The sequence below is a fragment of the Prunus avium genome, chromosome 6, assembly GCF_965620075.1.
Source record: "Prunus avium chromosome 6, drPruAviu1.hap1.1, whole genome shotgun sequence".
Taxonomy (NCBI): domain Eukaryota; kingdom Viridiplantae; phylum Streptophyta; class Magnoliopsida; order Rosales; family Rosaceae; genus Prunus; species Prunus avium.
The window spans coordinates 22989105-23011252 of NC_142289.1; the positions used below are offsets into that span (position 1 = coordinate 22989105).

The window sequence follows — 22148 nt, forward strand, 5'->3', positions numbered from 1 at the left end:
CGAGCAAGGCAGACTCGGAACTGCGTACCAGTTCTCTCGGCCAAGCCGTAGAAGAATTTGTAGCAGAAGGCCGTGGCGTTATGCTTCTTTGGGGCTCGAGCAAATGCGTTGGCCAGCGGCTCGTTGTCTCGGGCTGCAGCCAAGAGCGACCGATCCATGACGAGCGGCCGATCGAATAACTTGATCAGGTGGTAGATGCCTTGATCTTTCCCCCTTCCTCATGGAGGCTGGCGTATAACTCATCAAGATCGTCGGAGGAGGTGGCTTCCTGAACATAAGAGGGAGTAAGGGTAAGAGATAATTAACTAGGACATAAAGGGATAAACAAAAAGGAGGTCGAATACTCACGGGGAGCGAAAGGTCGGTCATCACCGCTGAGGTAGTCCGCAGGAGACTTGGCACACTCACGACCATGGCTCCAGTCATCACCGGCTCGGCCACGACCGTTGACTCCTCTAACGACGGCATAGGAGGTATGGTCGCGATAACCATGGCCAGCGGCGGCAACGATTGGGGAGGCTAGAGACAAAATTTCGGTCAGAAGTATAGAACAGATCAAAAGAGAACAATAGAAGCCAAGCATATTGAAGGCAATTTCTTACCGAGCAAAAGGAGATGCCGCTTGGGCGACGAGGGGTGGACGTCAAGGGCCCACGTGGCACGTCCACAGCAGGCTCTTTGGCGGCCTCGTCAGTTGCCTCCTCAGCGGCCTCTTCATTGGCCTCCTCGTCACCTTCATCGGCAGCCTCTTCGGCAGCTCCCTCAGCGGCCTCTTCGGCGACTTCCTCGGCGATCTCTTCGGCCGTCCCCTCTGCAGCCTCCTCTGCAGGCGTGGATTCTTACCGAGCGAAAGGAGATGCCGCTTGGGCGACGAGGGGTGGACGGCAAAGGCCCACTTGGCACATCCACAGCAGGCTCTTCGGCGGCCTCGTCGGTTGCTTCCTTAACGGCCTCTTCACCCACCTCCTCGCCGCCCTCATCGCCGACCTCTTCGGTAGCTCCCTCGGTGGCCTCTTCGGCGACTTCCTCGGCAATCTCCCCCCCCACCCATCTACCCCTTCCTCTTCTCATCTCCCATTCTTTTTCTTACATCTTTTCCCTTCCTCTTATCCCCTCTTCTCCTCCACTTCCAATCCCCAGATACAACAGCGGTAGCAGCAACGCTGGTGGTAGTTGTTGGGATGTGGTGCTCTTCTCTACTCTGTGCTGACCAAAGAACTATGCTTGGTCATAGGAGGTTTTCTTTGTCCGATTCTGAGTTGAAGTGGAGTGCTTCTCAGGGGTCCTTTTACTGTTGTTTATGTGTTTCTCCTGTGTGTTCTCTCCTAGTTTCATCTATTGTATGCCTTTTAGTTTGTATGGGTATCAAAGGACTATGATTTTGCTCATAGAAGGCTTCTTTTTTAAGTTGGGATGTTCTGTGGTCCTCTCATGTGGTCAACTATGTCGGTTTATAGTTGCGGTTCTCGTCGGAGGTCTATGTGTTAGTTTTCATTTTTTATTTGTTCTTTTATTGTAATGGTCCAAAGTGACCTAAATCAGACTATATTGTTAGTCCATGACATGTGTGGTACTCTTTCCTCCCCTGGGGTTTGTCCCATGAGGTTGTCCTAGGAAGGTTTTAACGAGACCAATGTATCATGTCGTTCTTTGTACGTCTTTAGTTCTATGAATGAATTTTCTTTCTCAAAAAAAAAAAAATCTATTAAATTCTCAATTCCTTTATCCAAACATAGGGTTGATGAAATTGAAAAAGAAATTTGGAAGAGAGAGATAGAGATTTGGGAGTCTTAGAGGGAGAAAGGAGAAGAGTCGGGAGGCAAAAACACGTTGCTAAACAGGTTTGGGAAGAAAAAATATTTATAATAATATTTGACATTTTTTTGTAATTAAAAATAAAAGTTAATTTAGATTGGGTTGCCCAATTTAATGAAAACACCTATTTTCTTTTGAAAGAGGGAAGCCTGAATATGCCAAGGGCATTATTTATTTCTTTTGTAGCTGGGCTAAAAAGTTTTGGAGGCCCCTAATTGTAGGCCCCTTGTGCAGTCGCCCAGCTCACACATGCTATAGGCTGACCTTGAAGGTTTATAAGGAGTTGGGTTACTATCCTCATTGCCAATTGATTTTGGTGTGGAATCTCAACTCACTCTTAATCTATTAGACTTCTCTCTTCAATATTAGAAGAAATCGCAAGTTCGAATGTCCCTAAATAATGAGGAAACCTTTCCTCTTGTTGCCAATCGCAAGTTTGGGATGGGAAGCAGTTATCTTGCAAGGGATCTTTCTCTTTTTTCTTTTTTCTTTTTTCTTTTTTTAATTTTCATAAAAAAGACTTATATTTGAGCAAATTTATGCACGGGGAATATTTGCGGGTTGATTCTTCGCCCTTCAAGCTTCCTTCTCTCTCTTCTTCCTCGATCCTTGTGAAAAAGGTTGGAGTAAATAGACCACACTCGGGGGGTGTTGGCCGAAGGCCCTCCGATGGCTGGAGCCGTGATGATGAAAGAGTCACAAGTAGCATGAGAGAAAGAGAGCTTTTTGTGTAGGGTTTCAGAATTCCCCCTTGTGTGTTGTGTAGTCATGTATTTATAGACTCCTTGTGGGCTAGAGTGTGAAGAATAATCCTTATTTGTTTAGGATTATTCTTACCCATAAATAGGAGCTTGGAATTAATCAAGGAGATTTGATGGAAATCTCATCCTTGATCTGGGGAGATACTCTCATCTTAAATCAAAGATAATTTCCTGAATTAAATAGGATTAATTAGGGTAATCAGTTGACCTAAAGAATATTCCCTTTCCACTTGTCGCCCATCTTTTAGTTACTGAAAAATGTGTTAATACTTTGTTTGTTTGTTTTTTTTCACAGGTAGATAATAAGTTAATTTCTTGTAACAATGTCGAAGAATAATACTTTGTTAATTTCTTGTAATATTGTCAAAGAATTAGAAGAATAATACTTTGTTAATTTGTTGTAATAATGTCAATTAATAATTTGGAACTTTTCATTGTATAAATACACATTAATTATAATGATCAGCCACTTTCAGAGCTTGTCTCAAATGCCTGCCTGAAATATAAAATATATCTTGATTACAAAGGTGGAGTCATCTAGTGAAAATCATCCACCCAAACTGGTACGCCTTATGTCTTTTTAATAATATATTATGCAAAATTTACATGTGTAGAAAGATTTCATGATTAAATTTTGATCTTTGTAGCTACCCGAACATAATCACTTAACATACTCTTTTGCATTCTGATAAGATGTCGAAATGAACCCCAAAAAAATCAATAAATTTGGGGTTTACGCTCGTTGCTTTACTTTTTAATTATGAACTAATCTATCTGATTGCTCAATTAGGAGGTGATTGAAGAATAAGGCACTACAACTAATAGGGGACTGCTTGATGGAATAAAAAAAACAATTGGACCAACGCTTGAAGTACCAAACTCCCTTGCTTTCACAAATCATTCGAAAAACTCTAGCCCGACTAGATAGAATATGTAACTAAGGTTTCGGAAAGAGTAGAAAATTTTGGTAAGGTTTAGGATTGGATTGGATTACTCACTAAATTGGTGTGGAAATGAATGTAGATGTGAATGATTTTTCATTTTAGGATTAGGAGGGATAAGTTATAAGGTGTTGTAGGGATTAGATGGGACAAATTTGTATGAACAGTCTGCTAATTCAGTTTACATGATCCACCTTGTCCATAGATCTAGTGAAGTGTTACACAAAATTTCAAGTGTTACATGATTTAAATTATAAGTTTATTTGAGAGACATTTCGCATTGTATTGTCCGAACTGTCTGTATGTATGTATTCTTGTTGCAGTATGCATTCAAGTTGAGTGAGGGAGGTAGAGAAATGGAGGACGTGGTTATTGTTGGGGCAGGAATAGCAGGATTGGCAACAGCGGTGGCGTTGAAGAGAGTAGGAGTTGAAGCTTTGGTGTTAGAGAAATCAGATGCACTGCGAACCTCAGGTGCAGGACTAAACCTCTTCCCTAATGCTTGGTTTGCCCTTGATGCCCTTGGAATTTCCCACAAGCTCACCTCCCTTTATGCTCCTTGCAAAAGGTAATTGCCGCATTTTTTATATATATGATTCACAACCCGTTGTAACTGCTTTTATAAGAAGCACTTCTCATAAGCGCTTTTGTTAAAAACGCTTTTATATAAAAACATCAAAATTTTAGTTTAAAACCCAATTGCTTCTTCATGGAAAATTACTTGGAAGTGCTTCATGGAAAATCAGAAGCAAAATCACTTGAAAGTGCTTCACGAAAAATCACTTGAAAGTACTTCTTGAAGAATCAGTTGCTAGGTGCTTCTTTATAAATAACTTTTATGATCCATGAATACTTTTAATTGATCTATCAAATGCAGTTTAGAAGTGCTTTTTAACAGTCAAAAAACGCTTGTAGTGCTTGTAGTTCTTCATGAAGAATTTCCAAATAGACCCTCAATTACATTTAATTACTTTTACATTGTTTACTTACCGTTTAATAGGGGATACATCACAAATATTGATACCCGACAAACTGAAGAAGTCTCCTTCACCAAAATGGGCAGGTAACCACTCCTCAATATATTTATCTATTGAACGATGCAACCCTATGATTTAGGTTCAAAACAAGTCTCATAACATCATGGATCAGACCTAATATGAGATAGTTGGGGAAAAAATTAAATAAATAAAAAAGATTATAAAATAATATCAAAAGAAAAAAGAAAAAAAAGAAATAGAGCAATGAGCATATATAGTTTGTCTTTGCAGTCGACTGCAAGATTTTACAGTGGTGGTAATTAAACAAATTTTCAGAGAGGCAAATATGACAGCTAATCTTTTATCCAAGAAAGGTCCTAAGAGGATCTTCGTTGTAAACTTCGTTTCAGTTTTCAAAACAGAAAAAAAGAAAAAAAAGTTTGTCTTGCAGTGGTAATAACTGGTATTTGTGCAGGACTGAAGTGAGTCAAGAACTGAGAGGAGTGCATCGTCATGTCCTATTGGAGTCTCTGGCAGAGGAATTGCCAAAGGATGCCTTCCGTTTCTCTTGTAGGATCAGCTCCATTGTAACCCAGCCACAAGGCTCATCATCCATTGTTGTCCTTCACATGGAAGACGGAACCAAGATCAAAACAAAGGTTCGATCTTTTTTCAAATGCATTTGTTACATAAAGACTAAGTTAGGGTGTAAAAATGGCCCCAAGTTTAACATGTTTAACCGTGAAAAAAAGTTGGGGTACAAATAGACCTTCCCAAAGTTCTCTTCTTTTGTTGAAGATCTCATAGGAGAAAAGAATATCAACGCTTGTGTTTTGTTTTTTAATAATAATTGAAAGAAAAAAAAAATTGATGAGAGGGAGATTTGAATTTGAGATTTTTTTTTTTCAGGATTGTATTCTGGATGATTGCCAATAAATTGAAGAAAAAAAAATCTCAAATTCAATCCTGCCTCTCATCAAAAGTTTTTTTTTCTTTCAATTATTATTAAAAATTCTCAAATTCAAATCTCCCTCTCATCAAAACTTTTGATAATTGAAAAGCACTTCTAACACAATGTTGAAAAAAAAAAAAGGACGGCAATCAATGCTTGTGGAATCGGGTCCTCCGTGGCTATTGGATTTTTAAAATGTCTTTGTAAAATGCCATCCTTTCATACTAGATGGAATCGGGTCCTCCGTGGCACATGGATTGCATTCAGGATGATTGTCGTCCTTTCTAGTATTGGTTTGTTTTTGTAATTTGGCATGTATAGCACTCTTTTTTACCCTACAGTTTTATCTCATGTGGTTTTTTTCGGGAATGTTTTAATGAGGCCACTCTTATACATGGTGTACTATTTCAATTTCGATTACTTTGTTACAATTTTAATTTTTCAGTTGGACAATACAGGCTTTGATAGGCTGTGATGGCGTGCACTCAGTAGTAGCACGTTGGCTGGGACTCAGTGCACCAGTTAGCTCAGGTAGATGGGCAGCGCGTGGGTTGGCCACGTTTCCAGAAGGCCACAAGTTCAACTATGAATTTCAGCAATTTATAACCGCAGATAAAAGGGCTGGTTTTGTTCCTCTCAATGACAAAGAACTTTACTGGTTTCTTTTCTGCAAATCAACCTCGTGTGAAGGTTACATGCAAAGTTTTTTATTTTTTTATTTTTCAAGCCCCTCTTGCTAACAACTAAAGTATTTGATCAAGAACTCAAAACTTAAACATTTTGGATGCTACCAAAGTTTTTTATTTTATTATTTTTTATTTTATACAAGTGATATTGAGGGAGAAATCAAACATAGGACTCTTAACCACGTGAGGTACAAGGCCCTTGCAAACTATCTTAAATCACACTGATTAATATCAAAACCATACAAGACTTAGAGCATTAATTAACGACAAACTAATTTGATCATCCTTCGATTTCAGGTAAAGACATGAGAGGCAACACAGAGTTGATACAAAGAGAGGTCATCGAAAGCCTTGCCGGGGACTTGCCTCAAGTGTTCTCTATAATTGTCCAACATTCTGATCTTTCCACACTATCATGGGCTCCAGTGGTGTTTAGGTTTCCATGGGACATGGTATTCAGAAATGTAAGTCAAGGAAATATAACAGTTGCAGGTGATGCCATGCACCCTATGATTCCATACCTTGGACAAAACGAATGTCTAGCACTCGAAGACGCCATCGTTTTGGGACAGCAGTTCGGGGACTTGATTATTCGTAGCAAAGGAGTTCTGGCAACAGAGGTGGCCGGAGCCTTAAGAAGATATGCACAACAAAGGCGGTGGCGAGCTGCTGGCGTCATGACATGTTCATATTTGTCGTCCATTGAAGGTTCTGGTTGGCTGAGGAAATTCTTAAGGGACATGGTGTTCAATCGGCTTCTTTACGGCGGTACATGTAATAATGTCATACATTTTGATTGTGGGAAGCTCCCTTGTATTTCCTCAAACATGACTGAGTTGGAAAATGAAACGAACACATATCACCAAGTTCCAATCTCAATTGAAGAAATGTAAGTGCGCACAAACATATAAGCAGTACATTCATTCTAAATATTTGTTTATGTAATGATATTTGATTAATGATTATATATACTTAAACATATGTAACTCCATGGTTTTTTACTCTTTTGATCACATGACAACATATGATATATTAAGGTGACAAGATGATACCAACGGGTCTAATCCAGTGGAAAATGACCTTGATTTGCAGACCAATTATCTCAAGTTTGAACCCTCATGGAACCTTGATAATGTGTGTGTGTGAGAAACCCCCTCCCCTTATAGTTATACTATCTCTTGTATTCAAAAAAGTTGAAGATTATGACAATCATGCATATTTTTCTTACCCTCTTTAGAATGAGTGTGTTTATTCATGGTAAAGATATATTATATCATTAAAATGCATTAGTATACCTTAATTTACAACTAGTCTTCCATGATACAACCTCTAACAAACGTACCAATTATAATTAAGGTTAATTTGGAGCAATGTCCCTACACTTATCCATGAGTTACATTTTTGTCCCTCAACTCATTTTTTTAGTTTATGTAGTCCTTCAACTGGACCACGCCTCAAGATTTAGTCATTTTATCACTTCCGTTCAAGGAGCCTGTGATTATATTGGTTTATGGTGGCATGCTCAAATCAATCCTTTTATTTCTTTCCCTCTTCTCCCCTTTTTATATTTATACAAGTGATATTGGTAGAAGAGGATTCGAACATAGGACTCATGTGCAGGGATAACTATTGTTCGGCTATCGTAAATCTCACGGCTTGGTGCTCCGGGCCGAGGGGGATATGCGATGACACGTGACGTCCTTCTTTTGGATGCGGTGCGGTTGTGCGCGGGCGTGCCAGCACGGTCTACCGTGCGTTTGAGAGGGTGATGTGTTTGGGTAAATGGTTGAGTGGTGCGCCTGTTTGAGTTCGACTTCTAATCAAACAATTGTGGCCGAGAGAGGAACTGATCTCGGCCGTCAGGTTCACGGCCTGAGCTACAAGGCCGTTTAGTGGTGGTGTTGATGGCGGGTTTTGGGAGGTGCTCCGGCGCGTTGCTCAGAGAGCGACGGTCGTATGATATGTGGGGTGGATGAGAGAGTAACAGAGATGGTGCTCCGGCACCTTGAAGATCAAGGGTCGTATGATATATTGATGAATGGATTTTCCTTACAATCTATCACTACTCCTAGGAAAGCAAGTAAAGGTATTGAAAGTGCATTACAAGAAGATAAATGACAGGAAAATGTAAATTGCTCCGTGGGAGGCTTTTGGTTTGGTGTTTGAACCATTTGAATGTTGTTCAAGCTTGGTATTTATAGGAAGAGCTCTGGAGGAGTAATCGAGGCTGAAAATCTGCATGGTGGAGCCTGATCAGAGCAAGTGGGCAGTCAAATTGGCATTTGGGATCATGAAGCATGGTGGTGTGACCCCATAAATCCCGGAAAATCTCGGCCGCCACCCTGATCGTGGGTTCTGCACCCTTGGCCGTGGAGACGCATTTAATGCTCTAATAGCTGGTGACCTAATCTCTCAAGCTGTAAGAATATTTGTGAGAATGTTTGTGCCTAACCACTCTGATTTCCATCACCAAAACCCTGACTTCAATCACTTCCCATCTTCCCTTGTGCATTAAATGCTTTTTTGCGGCTAGTGGGTTTGCTGCAATAGAGGCGTTACTTCATTAAATGAAGTGTGGGACCCTATTGCCACATGGTGATTTAACTTTAATATCTTCGACTGTGTCTTTTACGCCCTTCGGCCTCGGCCTATAATAACACGGTCGCGAGGCCGAGAGGATTCCGCCGTCGCAGTTTTTCTTTTGTTTTTAGGAAGGCAAAATGTCTAACGAAACGCCACGTTTCAGTTCATGGGCTGGTGCGAGGGCCGAGAGGAAGTTCTTTCGGTCAGTCCACGACCGAGTTTTATTAGGCACAAACATTGCCCCCACATCCCCGGATTCTTCGGTCGCGACATGGGTAGAGGCCGAAAGGATTCCAGGGGATGGACCATTTGCATTCCTTTTGAAGTGATTGACAGTTGGTGCCTTAAATGCGCAGGTCGGTCGGCGCATTTAATACACAAGCACGTCGTTTAGGCCATCATTGTCCTGATTCGTGCGTGCCGTCGTTCCGTCTCGTCAATTGAAACGACGGCCTCTGGGCTTCCGACACGTCACTACGCACTTGAGCACGTTGTCAGACCATTACGTCTCTCGAGAGGACCACGCCCTTTCGTTTCGAATTCTAGCGCCAATATAAAAACCGAACTCCTTCATTTCTTCCTTTACGCTTTTAGAATTTTCAGACGCCCAAACTCTGCCAAACTCTTCTCTCAATCCTTCAACCCTTTTGAATTTCCGAATCTCAGGACCCCATCTCTTTCTGCCCAGTTATTTCTTTGTTAGCAACCAACGACCTTAGTCGTTTCTTCGGCATTTCTTAGAAAACTCACGAACTCTTTGCCCTTTTTTCTGAGTTTTCGGCTTCCTGGTGTTCTTCGTGTTCATCCTTCTCTTTCCAAACCCCCTCTTTCAAAACACTTGACTTCAATCTCCCTCAATGGCATCCAGCACCTCTTCCTCTGTTGAAGCCTGGTCCCAGGCCTTCCAAACCGAGTTCGAGGACATCTGCCGAGAGGTCTAAGGCTCGGTTTTGCCTAACATCATTATGCCCTGGATCGACGACGACGACACCGCTACTGATTCCTGCGTTCTCGGCCCGTCCTTGGAGGGTGGCATGCTGGAGAGGCTGGCAGTCCATCTCAGGGACAACCTGGTGGATCTCTCGGCCTTTGACCAAGGAGACTATCAGGACTGGAGCGCCATTCGGCCGTAGCAGCAGTGGCCAACTTCGACCCTAGACTGGGAGAAGTGGCTGCTGAGGATGGAGCATTTCTTCGGCCAGCAGTGGAAGGATCAGGGGATCTACCACCTGATAAAGCTGCTTGACCGACCGATTGTCATGGATCGGTCGCTGTTGGCTGCGACTCTGTGTTTCTGGTCTTTGGCCACGAACACCATGAACCTTCGATTTGGTATGATGACGCCGACCATTCTGGACATGGCCGCCCTATTCGGCGTCTCCCCCCTCGGCGTGGAAGTAAACACCGCTCTGGTCGCCCCTAAGGCTGAAGGCAGCTTTAAGGCCGCGTGGCCTACAGTCGCCAAGCTTACTGGGAGTAAGGCGAAGAACATGCTCAACTACTCCAGCTTCTACAGCAACTTCGGCGTGGAGGATAGCGCCGATAATGATTCCATCGCCCCCCTGGGGAGGTCGAGCATGCCGCGTTCTTGCTATACTGGCCATGCAAGTTCGTGTTTTGCACCTAGGCGAACAAAGTCACCATGGAGTTCGCCCATCTGGCCGACTATCTCGCGCAAGGTGGAAGGCTGATGCTCGGTCCATTCCTCCTCGGCCATATCTATCGTACGCTTCATGACGTCGTTACTGACGGGATGAAGCCGAAACATGGGCGGCCCACTATGGGCCTTTCAGTTCTGGCTTCAGGCCTACTTTCTAGAACTGAGGGGGGCGGTCAGAATTGAGAATACCGAACCGCTGGCCGATGCATTCGCCAGGGCCCCCAGGAAGCACAACGCGACGGCCTTCTGCTATAAGTTCTTCTATGACTTGGCCGAGAGGAATGGGTCAGAATTTCGCGTGTGCCTTACTCGGCCATTTCCTCTGTTCCTGGCGCACGACCTCTCCATAATCCCTGATGGGGAGACAGAGAATGATTTGAAGGAGATCTGGGGCTCCTTCCTGGTCGGGCGCGACCTTCACTGCGGCCTCTCCAAGGCTGGGGCTGAGATTTACTTGCCGAATTACGTGGCGAGGCAATTCAGCCTCATTCAGACGGTCCCCCTCTTCCCTCTGTAAACCAACTGGCTCTCGTCTTGGCGGGCCAATGTCCCCCAGAACCACGGCGTGGCCGGGATCTCCTTTCAGCTCCAGAAGGGGATGACCTTCCTCACTCTGAGGCTGTGGATGCGTTGTAATGCGGTCGATGAAGATGGGAGAGTCTGGTACGAGGATTTTATCTCGGCCAGGTTTCTTCGGCCAGTTGGGGAGGCCGTGCGGGGGGGCTCTTAAAAACACGGATTGGGACGCCCTTCCCCCTAAGACAAACAGGGGGAAGAAAACAACATCAGTGGCCGTGGTTCCTGCGCCTCGGCCCACAACAACTGAACAACACCGCATGCCCACAACTCGGCCAAGCGCCCAGGCCGTGGCATGGCCGAGGGCACCGGCCGCAGCATCACCCACGGTCACGGCTTCGAGGATGACGACTGTGGTGGCAGCACCAAAGGCCGTGGAGTTCAGGACCGCGCCATCTCCCCTGTCAACTCGATCAAGTGCCGCCACTGGTAAGTACTTGTCCCTTCAGCCCCCCCCCCCCCCCATCCCTTTGCTTCTTCCCTCCTCTTGCTTCTGACCCATGCCTGACTTATTCGCTTGTTCCTTATAGCTCCGAGTCGCAAAAGGAGCCGAGAAGTCACAGCCACCGAGGCTTCTCGTGAGGCGGGGGTAACAGAAGCCGCGGTCGGCACGAGTGCGGTTGCGCAGGTCGTGGAGGAGGCGACCGAGGCAGCGGTCATGGAGCAGCCGACAAAAAGGCTCCTCTTCGTTCTTTCGGAGGGCGAGGACGAGGAGGAAGCTCCTCCTGCGACCGTAAGTGAATCCCCTTGTTCCTTTTTCGCCCTCATTATGCTGTATCTCTGTACTAATAATTTGGTTTTCTTTTCAGGGGATGGCGGTGGATGCCGAGATCGTCGTCGTGGAAATGTTGGTCGGCGAGGCAGCTACGACTGAGACAGCGGCTGTAGAGGTGCCAAGCACCGAAACAGCAGTCGTAGGGATACCACATGCTGAGGCGGCTACTGCAGAATCTCCGTCGGCGATCTTGGCTGGGTCTCCGTCGGTTGTAGAATTTCCATTGGCCGCCACGGCTTTAATCGAGCCACCTTCGGTCGCCCCTCGTCGCCCTAGTGGTATCGTGTTCCGTCGGTAAGTGTCTATTCATCGTTACAAAGAGTTTGCTTCTTTTCAGACCCTTCGTCCTCTCATCAAACTTTTATTTTCAGCCTCCCAGGTCGTCACTGCCGTTGTCCACGGTTGTTGTGACCATGCCCCTAGCACCGTTGTCCCATGAGTCGACGATCGTGACGGAGCTGGTGGTATCTGAGGCCATGGTCGCCAGTGTGCCGAACCCGCCGCTGGTTGCTTTGGCGGTCCTGACCAAACTTACGGTCGCAGAAGTCTCTGCCGCGCCGCTGGTCGCTGAAGTAAGTACTTAGCTCCTTTCCTTGGCATCCCTCATCTCTCAGTTGGCGGTTTCATATCTGACCCCCTTTTTGTTCTCTTCTTTTCAGGAGCCTGCCTCCTCAGATGACCTTGCCGAACTGTACGCCAGCCTCCATGATGAGGGAGGCAGCTCGGCCTCGGCCCCTCTGGACGAGGATTCCAAGGCCGCTGTTGAACGGCTTCGATAGTTCCTTTTCTTGGGGGTCCACAAAATGACCACCGCCAAGGTTTTCATGGAGTTCAGGTCCTGCCTGGACACAGCTATGGCGCTTGGTTTGCTGGATTCGGCCCAGTTGGACAAGCTGCAGGCTCGTTTGGCCGAGGGCGAGGAAATGATCGGTTAATTTGCGGAGGCCAGCATGAGGATGACCGAGGGGTGCTCGCTTGAGCAGGAGCTGGTGGAGGTAAAAGAACAAGTCCAACCTGCCATGGCTCGGTTGAAGGAAAATGAACTCGTTCTCCAAAGAGAGAACGAGGAGCTTGCATAGGTTGAGGCTCAAATTGCCAAGCTCCAGGCCCGTCGGGATCTCATCCTTGGGCGCCGAGCTGAAGTCTTCGGCCAAGCAGATCCTTAAGACAGCGACCGATAAGAAGAAAGCGTTGGCCGAGAGGAAGCTGATCCAGGCAAGGTGGCAGACGGATATAGACGGCAGGGACATTGCTTGGAGATGGATCACCTGCCTGATCTGGGGGATGTTCAGCGAGGGGGTTTAGGCGGGCGGCCGTTTATAGACTTCTTTATGATGTAATTTTTATATAGATACATATTCTTACTCGGCCAAAATTGGCCGTTGTTTGTAAACATGAACCTTTTTTTTTTTTTAGTTTAAATTTAAACATGAATTTTTCTTTCAAAAAATGATTGGTTATACTTCCTTTTTTAATACTACCAAATTTCCTCCGTTCGCTCTCTCCATAATCCCTGATGGGGTATACCTTTTCAAGCATTGGCCATTCATTAGCAAATTATGACGTTCTCCGTCTCCCTCTCTCAATTTGGAATGCACTGGGGCCGAGAAGTCGTTCGATAATAAATGGCCCCTCCCAGTTGGGTGAGAATTTGCCGAACCGAGGGTCTTTACTCCCGATAGGAAGCACGGCTCGCCACACCAAGTCGCCTTCGGCAAAAGTCTTTTGTTTGACCTTTTTGTTGTATGCCCTTGGCGCCATTTTATTTTGAGCTCGCATTAGGTTGAAAGCGTCAAGCCTTGATCGCTCCAAATCTTCCAATTCTTGAGCCATGGCTTGCGCGTAATCCTTCTTTTCTTGCCCTGGCCGTTCGGTCACACGGAGAGACCGCACCCTTAACTCCATCGGAACAATGGCATTATGGCCGCAGGTTAAGGCATAAGGGGATGTGCTAGTGGCCGAGCGTTTCGATGCGCGGTATGCCCAAAAAGCCTTAGGGAGCAAGTCGTGCCAAGCCCTGGGCTTTTCTTATGGGTATGTTTGTGCCTGATAAATCACGGCCATAAGATGGCCGAAGGAGCCCCTTCTCTCGGCCTTGGCACTTGTTCGTAAAAACTGAAACGCAGCGTTTCGCCAGGGTACTTCGCCTTCCAAAAGAAAAAAGAAGAAATGCTAAGGCATGATCATCTCGGCCTCAAGCGCAGGCCGAGGCCGAGGCCGAACAAAATCATGGCCAAGGCATTAAAGGCAAATCATCACGTGACAGCAGGGTCCCAGGCTTCATTTAATGAAGTAGTGCCTGTTTAATGCAGCAAACCCACTGGCCACAAAGAAGCATTTAATGCATGAGGGAAGGTGGGAAGTGATTGAAAGTCTGGATTTGGTGATGAGGATCAGAGTGATTAGACGTGGACATTCTCACAAGAATTCTGACAGCCTGAGATATTGGTTCACCAGCTATCCAGGCCATAAATGCGTCTCCACGGCTAGAAGCTCAGAACCCACGATCAAGAGCGGTGGCCGAGATTCACCGGGATTTCTGGGGTCACACCACCATACTTCACGATCCCAAATGTCGATTGGATTGCCCACTTGCTCCAATTAGGCTCCACCATGCAGATTTTTAGCCTCGATTACTCCTCCAGAGACTCTCCCTATAAATACAAGACTCGAGCTACATTCAAAGGGTTCAACACCAAAACAAAGCCTCCCACGGAGCAACTTATTTTTTCCTGTAATGCACTTTCAATATCTTTACTTGCTTTCCTAGGAGTAGTGTTAGATTTTAAGGAAAATCCATTCATCAATATATCATACGACCCTTGATTTTCAAGGCGCCGGAGCACCATCCTTGTTGTTCGTTCACTCACCCCATATATCACACGACCGTCGCTCCCTGAGCAGCGCGCCGGAGCACCGCCCAAAACCCACCACCAACACCATCACTCAACGGCCTTGTAGTTCAGGCCGTGAACCTAACAGCCGAGACCAGTTCCTCTCTCGGCTACAATCGTTTGATTAGGAAGACGAGTTTAAATAGGCGCACCACTTATCCATCCAACACTCATCAACACATCGACGCACGGTAGACTGTGCTGGCACGCCCGTGCACAACCGCACCGCACCCAAAAGCAGGAAACCGCGTGTTAACGCATATCCCCTCGGCCCGGAACTCCAGACCGTGAGATTTGCGCGGCAGATAGGGTATGACTCAGTATACCCTGGTGCCTTCGGCCGCCACTGAGCCAAGCCGTCCTCAATCATTCGTCGGATGTCTTCGAATCGAAGCCCTTGGGGGGGCGTTTCCTGTTGGGTCGCAAACGGCCGCGGGACCTGTTGCGCATCGTTCTGTGGCCTGACCTGCTGGCCACTTGAACAAGGGGCTTAGCCGTTGCGACCGAGCCGGGCGGCACTAGATAAGCGCCGTGGGTTTGACCGACCGGGATGCGCATATGTTGCTGTCGGAATGGCCGATCCGTATGCCTGCGACGGTGGCGTGACGGTCCAACTACTCTGACCGTGCTGTTGTGATGTCGTGGAGGTCGCGTTGCTTGGGCCAGGCTACGTCTGGAGGGCCAAAGTATGGAGTGGGCCGAGTGGCTGGACCGTGGAAAGCGTGGGGCTATTCTGCCCCAACGATACGGCCAAAGCATGGAGTGGGCTGTACGCTGTTTCTGCTGGGTAGGTCGGTCCGGGATTTGCCCATGTTGGCTGGGATTGCACCCAGCTATTCGTCGGCGGCTGAGAATCCTGAGCGAAGCCTGACGCTTGGGTGCGGCCAGACGTGCCGAGGCTGCTGCTTTCGCCGTAAGGCTCAATCCTGTCGCGCTCTTGGCTTCTTTGTCCGGCTCTGGAAGGTGTTGCGGATAAGGTTATCGGCATCTTCTCCTGAAAAAGCGTCCGTAGCTCTGAGGAAAATCTGTCCATTGCTGCCATAAAGGATGTCTCTATCCTGTAGGCCTGCTTAGCCATCAGATCCTCCATTACTGCCTGCTCTTGCATGGACTCGGCCGTGCAATCCGTCGTCATTGGAACGATGGCCGAGATTCTGACTGTTTGTTCGATCTCGGCGATATTTATCGGTGAGGTTGGCTCAGGATTCTCAGAAGTCATTTTGACTGTCTTATTTTTGAGTTTCGCATGTGCCCTAGTTTCCACCATGAGTTTTTTTGACAAGATGTCCCACTAGGCGTGCCAAAAAGTGTTCGGCTATCGCAAATCTCACGGCTTGGTGCTCCGGGCCGAGGGGGATATGCGATGACACGTGACGTCCTTCTTTTGGATGCGGTGCGGTTGTGCGCGGGCGTGCCAGCACGGTCTACCGTGCGTTTGAGAGGGTGATGTGTTTGGGTAAACGGTTGAGTGGTGCGCCTGTTTGAGTTCGACTTCTAATCAAACGATTGTGGCCGAGAGAGGAACTGATCTCAGCCGTCATGTTGACGGCCTGAGCTACAAGGCCGTTTAGTGGTGGTGTTGATGGCGGGTTTTGGGCAGTGCTCCGGCGCGTTGCTCAGAGAGCGACGGTCGTATGATATGTGGGGTGGATGAGAGAGTAACAGAGATGGTGCTTCGGCGCCTTGAAGATCAAGGGTCGTATGATATATTGATGAATGGATTTTCCTTACAATCTATCACTACTCCTAGGAAAGCAAGTAAAGGTATTGAAAGTGCATTACAAGAAGATAAATGACAGGTAAATGTAAATTGCTCCGTGGGAGGCTTTTGGTTTGGTGTTTAAACCCTTTGAATGTTGTTCGAGCTTGGTATTTATAGGAAGAGCTCTGGAGGAGTCATCGAGGCTGAAAATCTGCATGGTGGAACCTGATCAGAGCAAGTGGGTAGTCAAATCGGCATTTGGGATCGTGAAGCATGGTGGTGTGACCCCATAAATCCCGGTAAATCTCGGCCGCCACCCTGATCGTGGGTTTTGCACCCTTGGCGTGGAGACGCATTTAATGCTCTGAAAGCTGGTGACCTAATCTCTCAAGCTGTAAGAATATTTGTGAGAATGTTTGTGCCTAACCACTCTGATTTCCATCACCAAAACCCTGACTTCAGTCACTTCCCATCTTCCCTCATGCATTAAATGCTTTTTTGCGGCTAGTGGGTTTGCTGCAATAGAGGCGTTACTTCATTAAATGAAGTGTGGGACCCTATTGCCACGTGGTGATTTAACTTTAATATCTTCGGCCGTGTCTTTTACGCCCTTCGGCCTTGGCCTACAATACCACGGTCGCGAGGCCGAGAGGATTCCGCCGTCGCAGTTTTTCTTTTGTGTTTAGGAAGGCAAAATGTCTAACAAAGCGCCACGTTTCAGTTCATGGGCTGGTGCGAGGGCCGAGAGGAAGTTCTTTCGGTCAGTCCACGACCGAGTTTTATTAGGCACAAACAACTGTTCTTAATTGCTTGAGTTACAAGTCCACCCCTACTCCCTTTTTATTTTTTTACTTTTTTAGAAAGAAAAAGAAATTACAAGTTCATTTTCTTACAAAGGTTTCAATTCAAAATTCATTTACTTGTATGACATACCCAAAATACACCCTCTACTCTAAAAAAACCCACTGTATTTTCAAATAAAAGACAAAAATGTACAAAAGTTGAGGACATAAAGCCAAATATATCCCTCAACAACACTAGGACAAGTTAGAACAAAACCATATGACATGTGAAATCCTATACCATCACTCCACCAAGAAGGCACCTTCCTACTTTGGCTTCATCTTATTTTAAGTCTTTTCTCTTTGTGTATACATGCGAAATGTTGTGTTGTTATGTATGTGAAAGCTTTGTTTTAAATTTTTTGTTTTGTAGTGCATGTGTTGTTATGCTGTCTGCCGCGCAAATCTCACGGCCTGGAGTTCCGGGCCGAGGGTATATGCGTTGACACGCGGCTTCCTGCTTTTGGGTGCGGTGCGGTTGTGCGCGGGCGTGCCAGCACGGTCTACCATGTGTCGAGATGTTGATGAGTGTAGGATGGATAAGTGGTGCGCCTGTTTGAACTCGTCTTCTAATCAAACGATTGTAGCCGAGAGAGGAACTAGTCTCAGCTGTTAGGTTCACGGCCTGAACTACAAGGCCGTTGAGTGATGGTGTTGGTGGTGGGTTTTGGGCGGTGCTCCGGCGCGTTGCTCAGGGAGCGACGGTCGTATGATATATGGGGTGAGTGAACGAACAACAGGGATGGTGCTCGGCGCCTTGAAAATCAAGGGTCGTATGATATATTGATGAATGAATTTTCCTTACAGTCTAACACTACTCCTAGGAAAGCAAGTAAAGATATTGAAAGTGCATTACAGGAAAAAATAAGTTGCTCCGTGGAAGGCTTTGGTTTGGTGTTTGAACCCTTTGAATGTAGCTTGAGCCTTGTATTTATAGGAAGAGTTCCTGGAGGAGTAATCGAGGCTGAAAATCTGCATGGTGGAGCCTGATTAGAGCAAGTGGGTAGTCCAATCGACATTTGGGATCGTGAAGTATGGTGGTGTGACCCCATAAATCCTGGTGAATCTCGGCCGCCGCCCCGATCATGGACTCTGCGCTTCTGGCTGTGGAGACGCATTTATGGCCTTGATAGCTGGTGACCTAATATCTCAAGCTGCCAGAATTCTTGTGAGAATGTCTACGTCTAATCACTCTGATCCTCATCACCAAATCCTGACTTCAATCACTTCCCACCTTCCCTCGTGCATTAAATGCTTATTCGTGGTCATTGGGTTTGCTGCAATAAACAGAGGCACTACTTCATTAAATGAAGCCTAGGACCCTGTTGTCACGTGATGATTCGCCTTTAATGCCTTTGGCCGTGATTTTGCTCGGCCTCGGCCTCGGCCTGCACTCGAGGCCGAGATGATCATGCCTTAGCATTTAGCTTTTGTCTTCAGGAAGGCAAAGCACCCTGTTGAAACACGATCTCCTTCTGCCAGGGCCAAGAAAAGGGGCTCCTTCGGCCAGCTCATGGCCGTGATTTATTGGGCACAAACATTGCCCCCACATCCCTGGATTCTTCGGCCTCGGCATGGGTAGGGGCCGAATGGATTCCAAGGGATGGACCCTTTGCATTCCTTCTGAAGTGATTGACAACTGGGGCATTAAATGCGCAGGCCAGTCGGCGCATTTAATGCCTCAAGCACGTCGTGTAGGCCATCATTGCCCAGGGTGTCGCTTCGTTTTGTCAGAGGAAACGACGGCCTCTGGGCTCTTGACACGTCGTTGCGCCTGTTGAGCGTGCTGACAGAACGTTACGTCTCTCGAGAGAGACATACCCTTTCGTTTTGAATTCTAGCGCCAATATAAAAAAACCCACAATTCTAGCGCCTAAGCTTTGCAAAAAACCTCTCCGAATCCTTAAAAACTTTCCAAGCTCTCAAACTCCCAAGTTTACCAGAGAATCCTACCTAAAACTACGACCCTCCTCTATTCTCTGAGTTCAGTCTTTTCAAGAAACCGCATTTCCTCAGTCCTTTTTCAGGGTTTTCCTCCGGTGTTCTTTGTGTTCATCGTCTTTTCTTCACACCTTTCTTTAGAACATCCACCCTTGATTTGATTTAATGGCCTCCAGTACTTCCACATCTGTTGAAGCCCGGTCCCAAACCTTCCAGACGGAGTTCGAAAACATTTGCCGAGAAATCCAGGGCTCGGTCCAGCCCAATATCATCACGCCCTGGTCCGATGACGACGGCGTCCCTACTGACTCCTGCATCCTCGGCCCCTCTGTAAATGGCGGAATACTAGAGAGGCTAGTGGCTCTCTTGAAGAATGATCTGGTGGACTTCTCGGCCTTTGACGGGGGGGATTTCCAAGATTGGAACGTTGTCAGGCCGCAGCAGCAATGGCCAACCGTGACCCCGGATTGGGAGAAATGGCTGCCGATGATGGAGCATTTCTTCGGCCAACAATGGAAAGATCAAGGCATCTACCACTTGATCAAGCTATTCAATCAGCCGCTTGTCATGGACCGGTCTCTCCTGGCTGCGGCCCTGTGCTTCTGGTCGTCGGCCACCAATACCATGAATTTTCGATTCGGCATGATGACGCCGACCGTTCTAGATATGGCCGCTCTGTTCGGCCTCTCTCCCCTCGGCGTGGAAGTCAACGCCGCCCTTGTCGCTCCTGAGGTGGAAGGGAGCTTTAAGGTCATGTGGCCTACTCTCGTGAGAGTCGCCGGGAGCAAGGCGAAGAACATGCTCAACTACTCCAGTTTTTATAGCAACTTCGGTGTAGAGGACAGTGCCGAAGATGACGTCATCGCCCCCCTTGGCGAAGTTGAGCACGCCGCATTCTTGCTGTACTGGTTGTGCAAGTTTGTGTTTTTGCACCCAGGCGAACAAGGTTACCCTGGAGTTCGCCCACTTGGCCGAATACCTTGCGTAGGGTGGAAGGTTAGCACTCGGCCCATTCCTGCTCAGCCATATCTACCGTACGCTTCACGATGTTGTCACCGATGGGATGAAGTCGAAGCATGGTGGCCCATTATGGGCCTTTTAGTTCTGGCTGCAAGCTTACTTCCCAGAGTTGAGGGGAGTGGCCAACATCAGCGACACTGAGCCGCTGGCCAAGGCATTTGCCCAAGCCCCCAGGAAACATCATACCTCGGCCGTCTGCTACAAGTTCTTCTATGGCCTGGCCGAGAGAACGGGTACGCAGTTCCGTGTCTGCCTTGCTCGGCCGTTTCCTCTGTTCTTGACACACGATCTCTCTGTTATCCCTGATGGTGAGACCGAGAATGATTTGAAGGAGATCTGGGGCTCCTTCCTAGTTTCTCGCGATCTCCACTGTGGTCTGTCCAAGGCTGGGGCCGAGGTTTACCTGCCAAACTTTGTGGCGCGGCAATTCGGCCTGATCCAGACGGCCCCACTTCCCCCTCTGTCCACGAACCGGCTCTCGTCCTGGAGGGCCGACGTCACCCACCAGCATGGCGTAGCTGGCATCTCCTTCCAGCTTCAAAAGGGGATGACCTTCCTGACTCTGACGCCGTGGTCGCGCCGTAATGCGTATGACGAGGACGGAAGGGTCTGGTATGAGGAGTGCATCTCGACCAGATTTATTCGACCGGTTGAAGAGGACGTGAGGGCGGCCCTAACGAATGCAGATTGGGACCCTTTTATCCCCAAGGGCAGCAAAGTGAAGAAGGTATCAGCTGGGCCGCCTCGACCGAGTACCCCGGTCGTGGACGTACCGAGGGTGACGGCCCCTCCTTCGGCTGGTGCAACGGTCGTGGCTACGCGGCTTCCTGCTTTTGGGTGCGGTGCAGTTGTGCGCGGGCGTGCCAGCACGATCTACCGTGCGTCGAGATGTTGATGAGTGTAGGATGGATAAGTGGTGCGCCTGTTTGAACTCGTCTTCTAATCAAACGATTGTAGCCGAGAGAGGAACTACTCTCGGCTGTTAGGTTCACGGCCTGAACTACAAGGCCGTTGAGTGATGGTGTTGGTGGTGGGTTTTGGGCGGTGCTCCGGCGCATTGCTCAGGGAGCGACGGTCGTATGATATATGGGGTGAGTGAACGAACAACAGGGATGGTGCTCCAGCGCCTTGAAAATCAAGGGTCGTATGATATATTGATGAATGAATTTTCCTTACAGTCTAACACTACTCCTAGGAAAGCAAGTAAAGATATTGAAAGTGCATTACAGGAAAAAATAAGTTGCTCCGTGGGAGGCTTTGGTTTGGTGTTTGAACCCTTTGAATGTAGCTTGAGCCTTGTATTTATAGGAAGAGTTCCTGGAGGAGTAATCGAGGCTGAAAATCTGCATGGTGGAGCCTGATTAGAGCAAGTGGGTAGTCCAATCGACATTTGGGATCGTGAAGTATGGTGGTGTGACCCCATAAATCCTGGTGAATCTCGGCCGCCGCCCCGATCATGAACTCTTCGCTTCTGGCCGTGGAGACGCATTTATGGCCTTGATAGCTGGTGACCTAATATCTCAAGCTGCCAGAATTCTTGTGAGAATGTCTACGTCTAATCACTCTGATCCTCATCACCAAATCCTGACTTCAATCACTTCCCACCTTCCCTCGTGAATTAAATGCTTATTCGTGGTCAGTGGGTTTGCTGCAATAAACAGAGGCACTACTTCATTAAATGAAGCCTAGGACCCTGTTGTCACGTGATGATTCGCCTTTAATGCCTTTGGCCGTGATTTTGCTCGGCCTCGGCCTCGGCCTGCACTCGAGGCCGAGATGATCATGCCTTAGCATTTAGCTTTTGTCTTCAGGAAGGCAAAGTACCCTGTTGAAACGCTGCATTTCAGTTTTACGAGGAAGTGCTAGGGCCGAGAAAATGGGCTCCTTCGGCCAGCTCATAGCCGTGATTTATTAGGCACAAACATATGCATGAAAGCTTTGCTAGCAAGTTCCACGTATTAGCAGTCGGTATTGTAACTACCTTGGCTTACCTTGCCTTGCTTTGGCATGCCTTACCGTGGCC

At 47.2% G+C, this 22148-nt stretch overlaps 2 protein-coding genes across 2 annotated transcripts; both read left to right on the forward strand.

The window, feature by feature from the left end:
- The first annotated feature begins 3057 nt into the window (after nucleotides 1-3057).
- On the forward strand, nucleotides 3058-5261 carry LOC148293853 (monooxygenase 3-like). Its single transcript, XM_088254622.1, has 4 exons — nucleotides 3058-3139; nucleotides 3841-4085; nucleotides 4518-4580; nucleotides 4970-5261. Exons 2-4 carry the CDS (start codon nucleotides 3874-3876, stop codon nucleotides 5259-5261), a joined length of 567 nt encoding a protein of 188 aa, XP_088110748.1. The 5' UTR covers nucleotides 3058-3139; nucleotides 3841-3873.
- Nucleotides 5262-5674: 413 nt separating this feature from the next.
- Nucleotides 5675-7037, forward strand: LOC110774288 (monooxygenase 2-like). The gene is made up of 3 exons (XM_088254623.1): nucleotides 5675-5733; nucleotides 5892-6136; nucleotides 6430-7037. Exons 1-3 carry the CDS (start codon nucleotides 5675-5677, stop codon nucleotides 7023-7025), a joined length of 900 nt encoding a protein of 299 aa, XP_088110749.1. The 3' UTR covers nucleotides 7026-7037.
- The last annotated feature ends 15111 nt before the right edge of the window (nucleotides 7038-22148 follow it).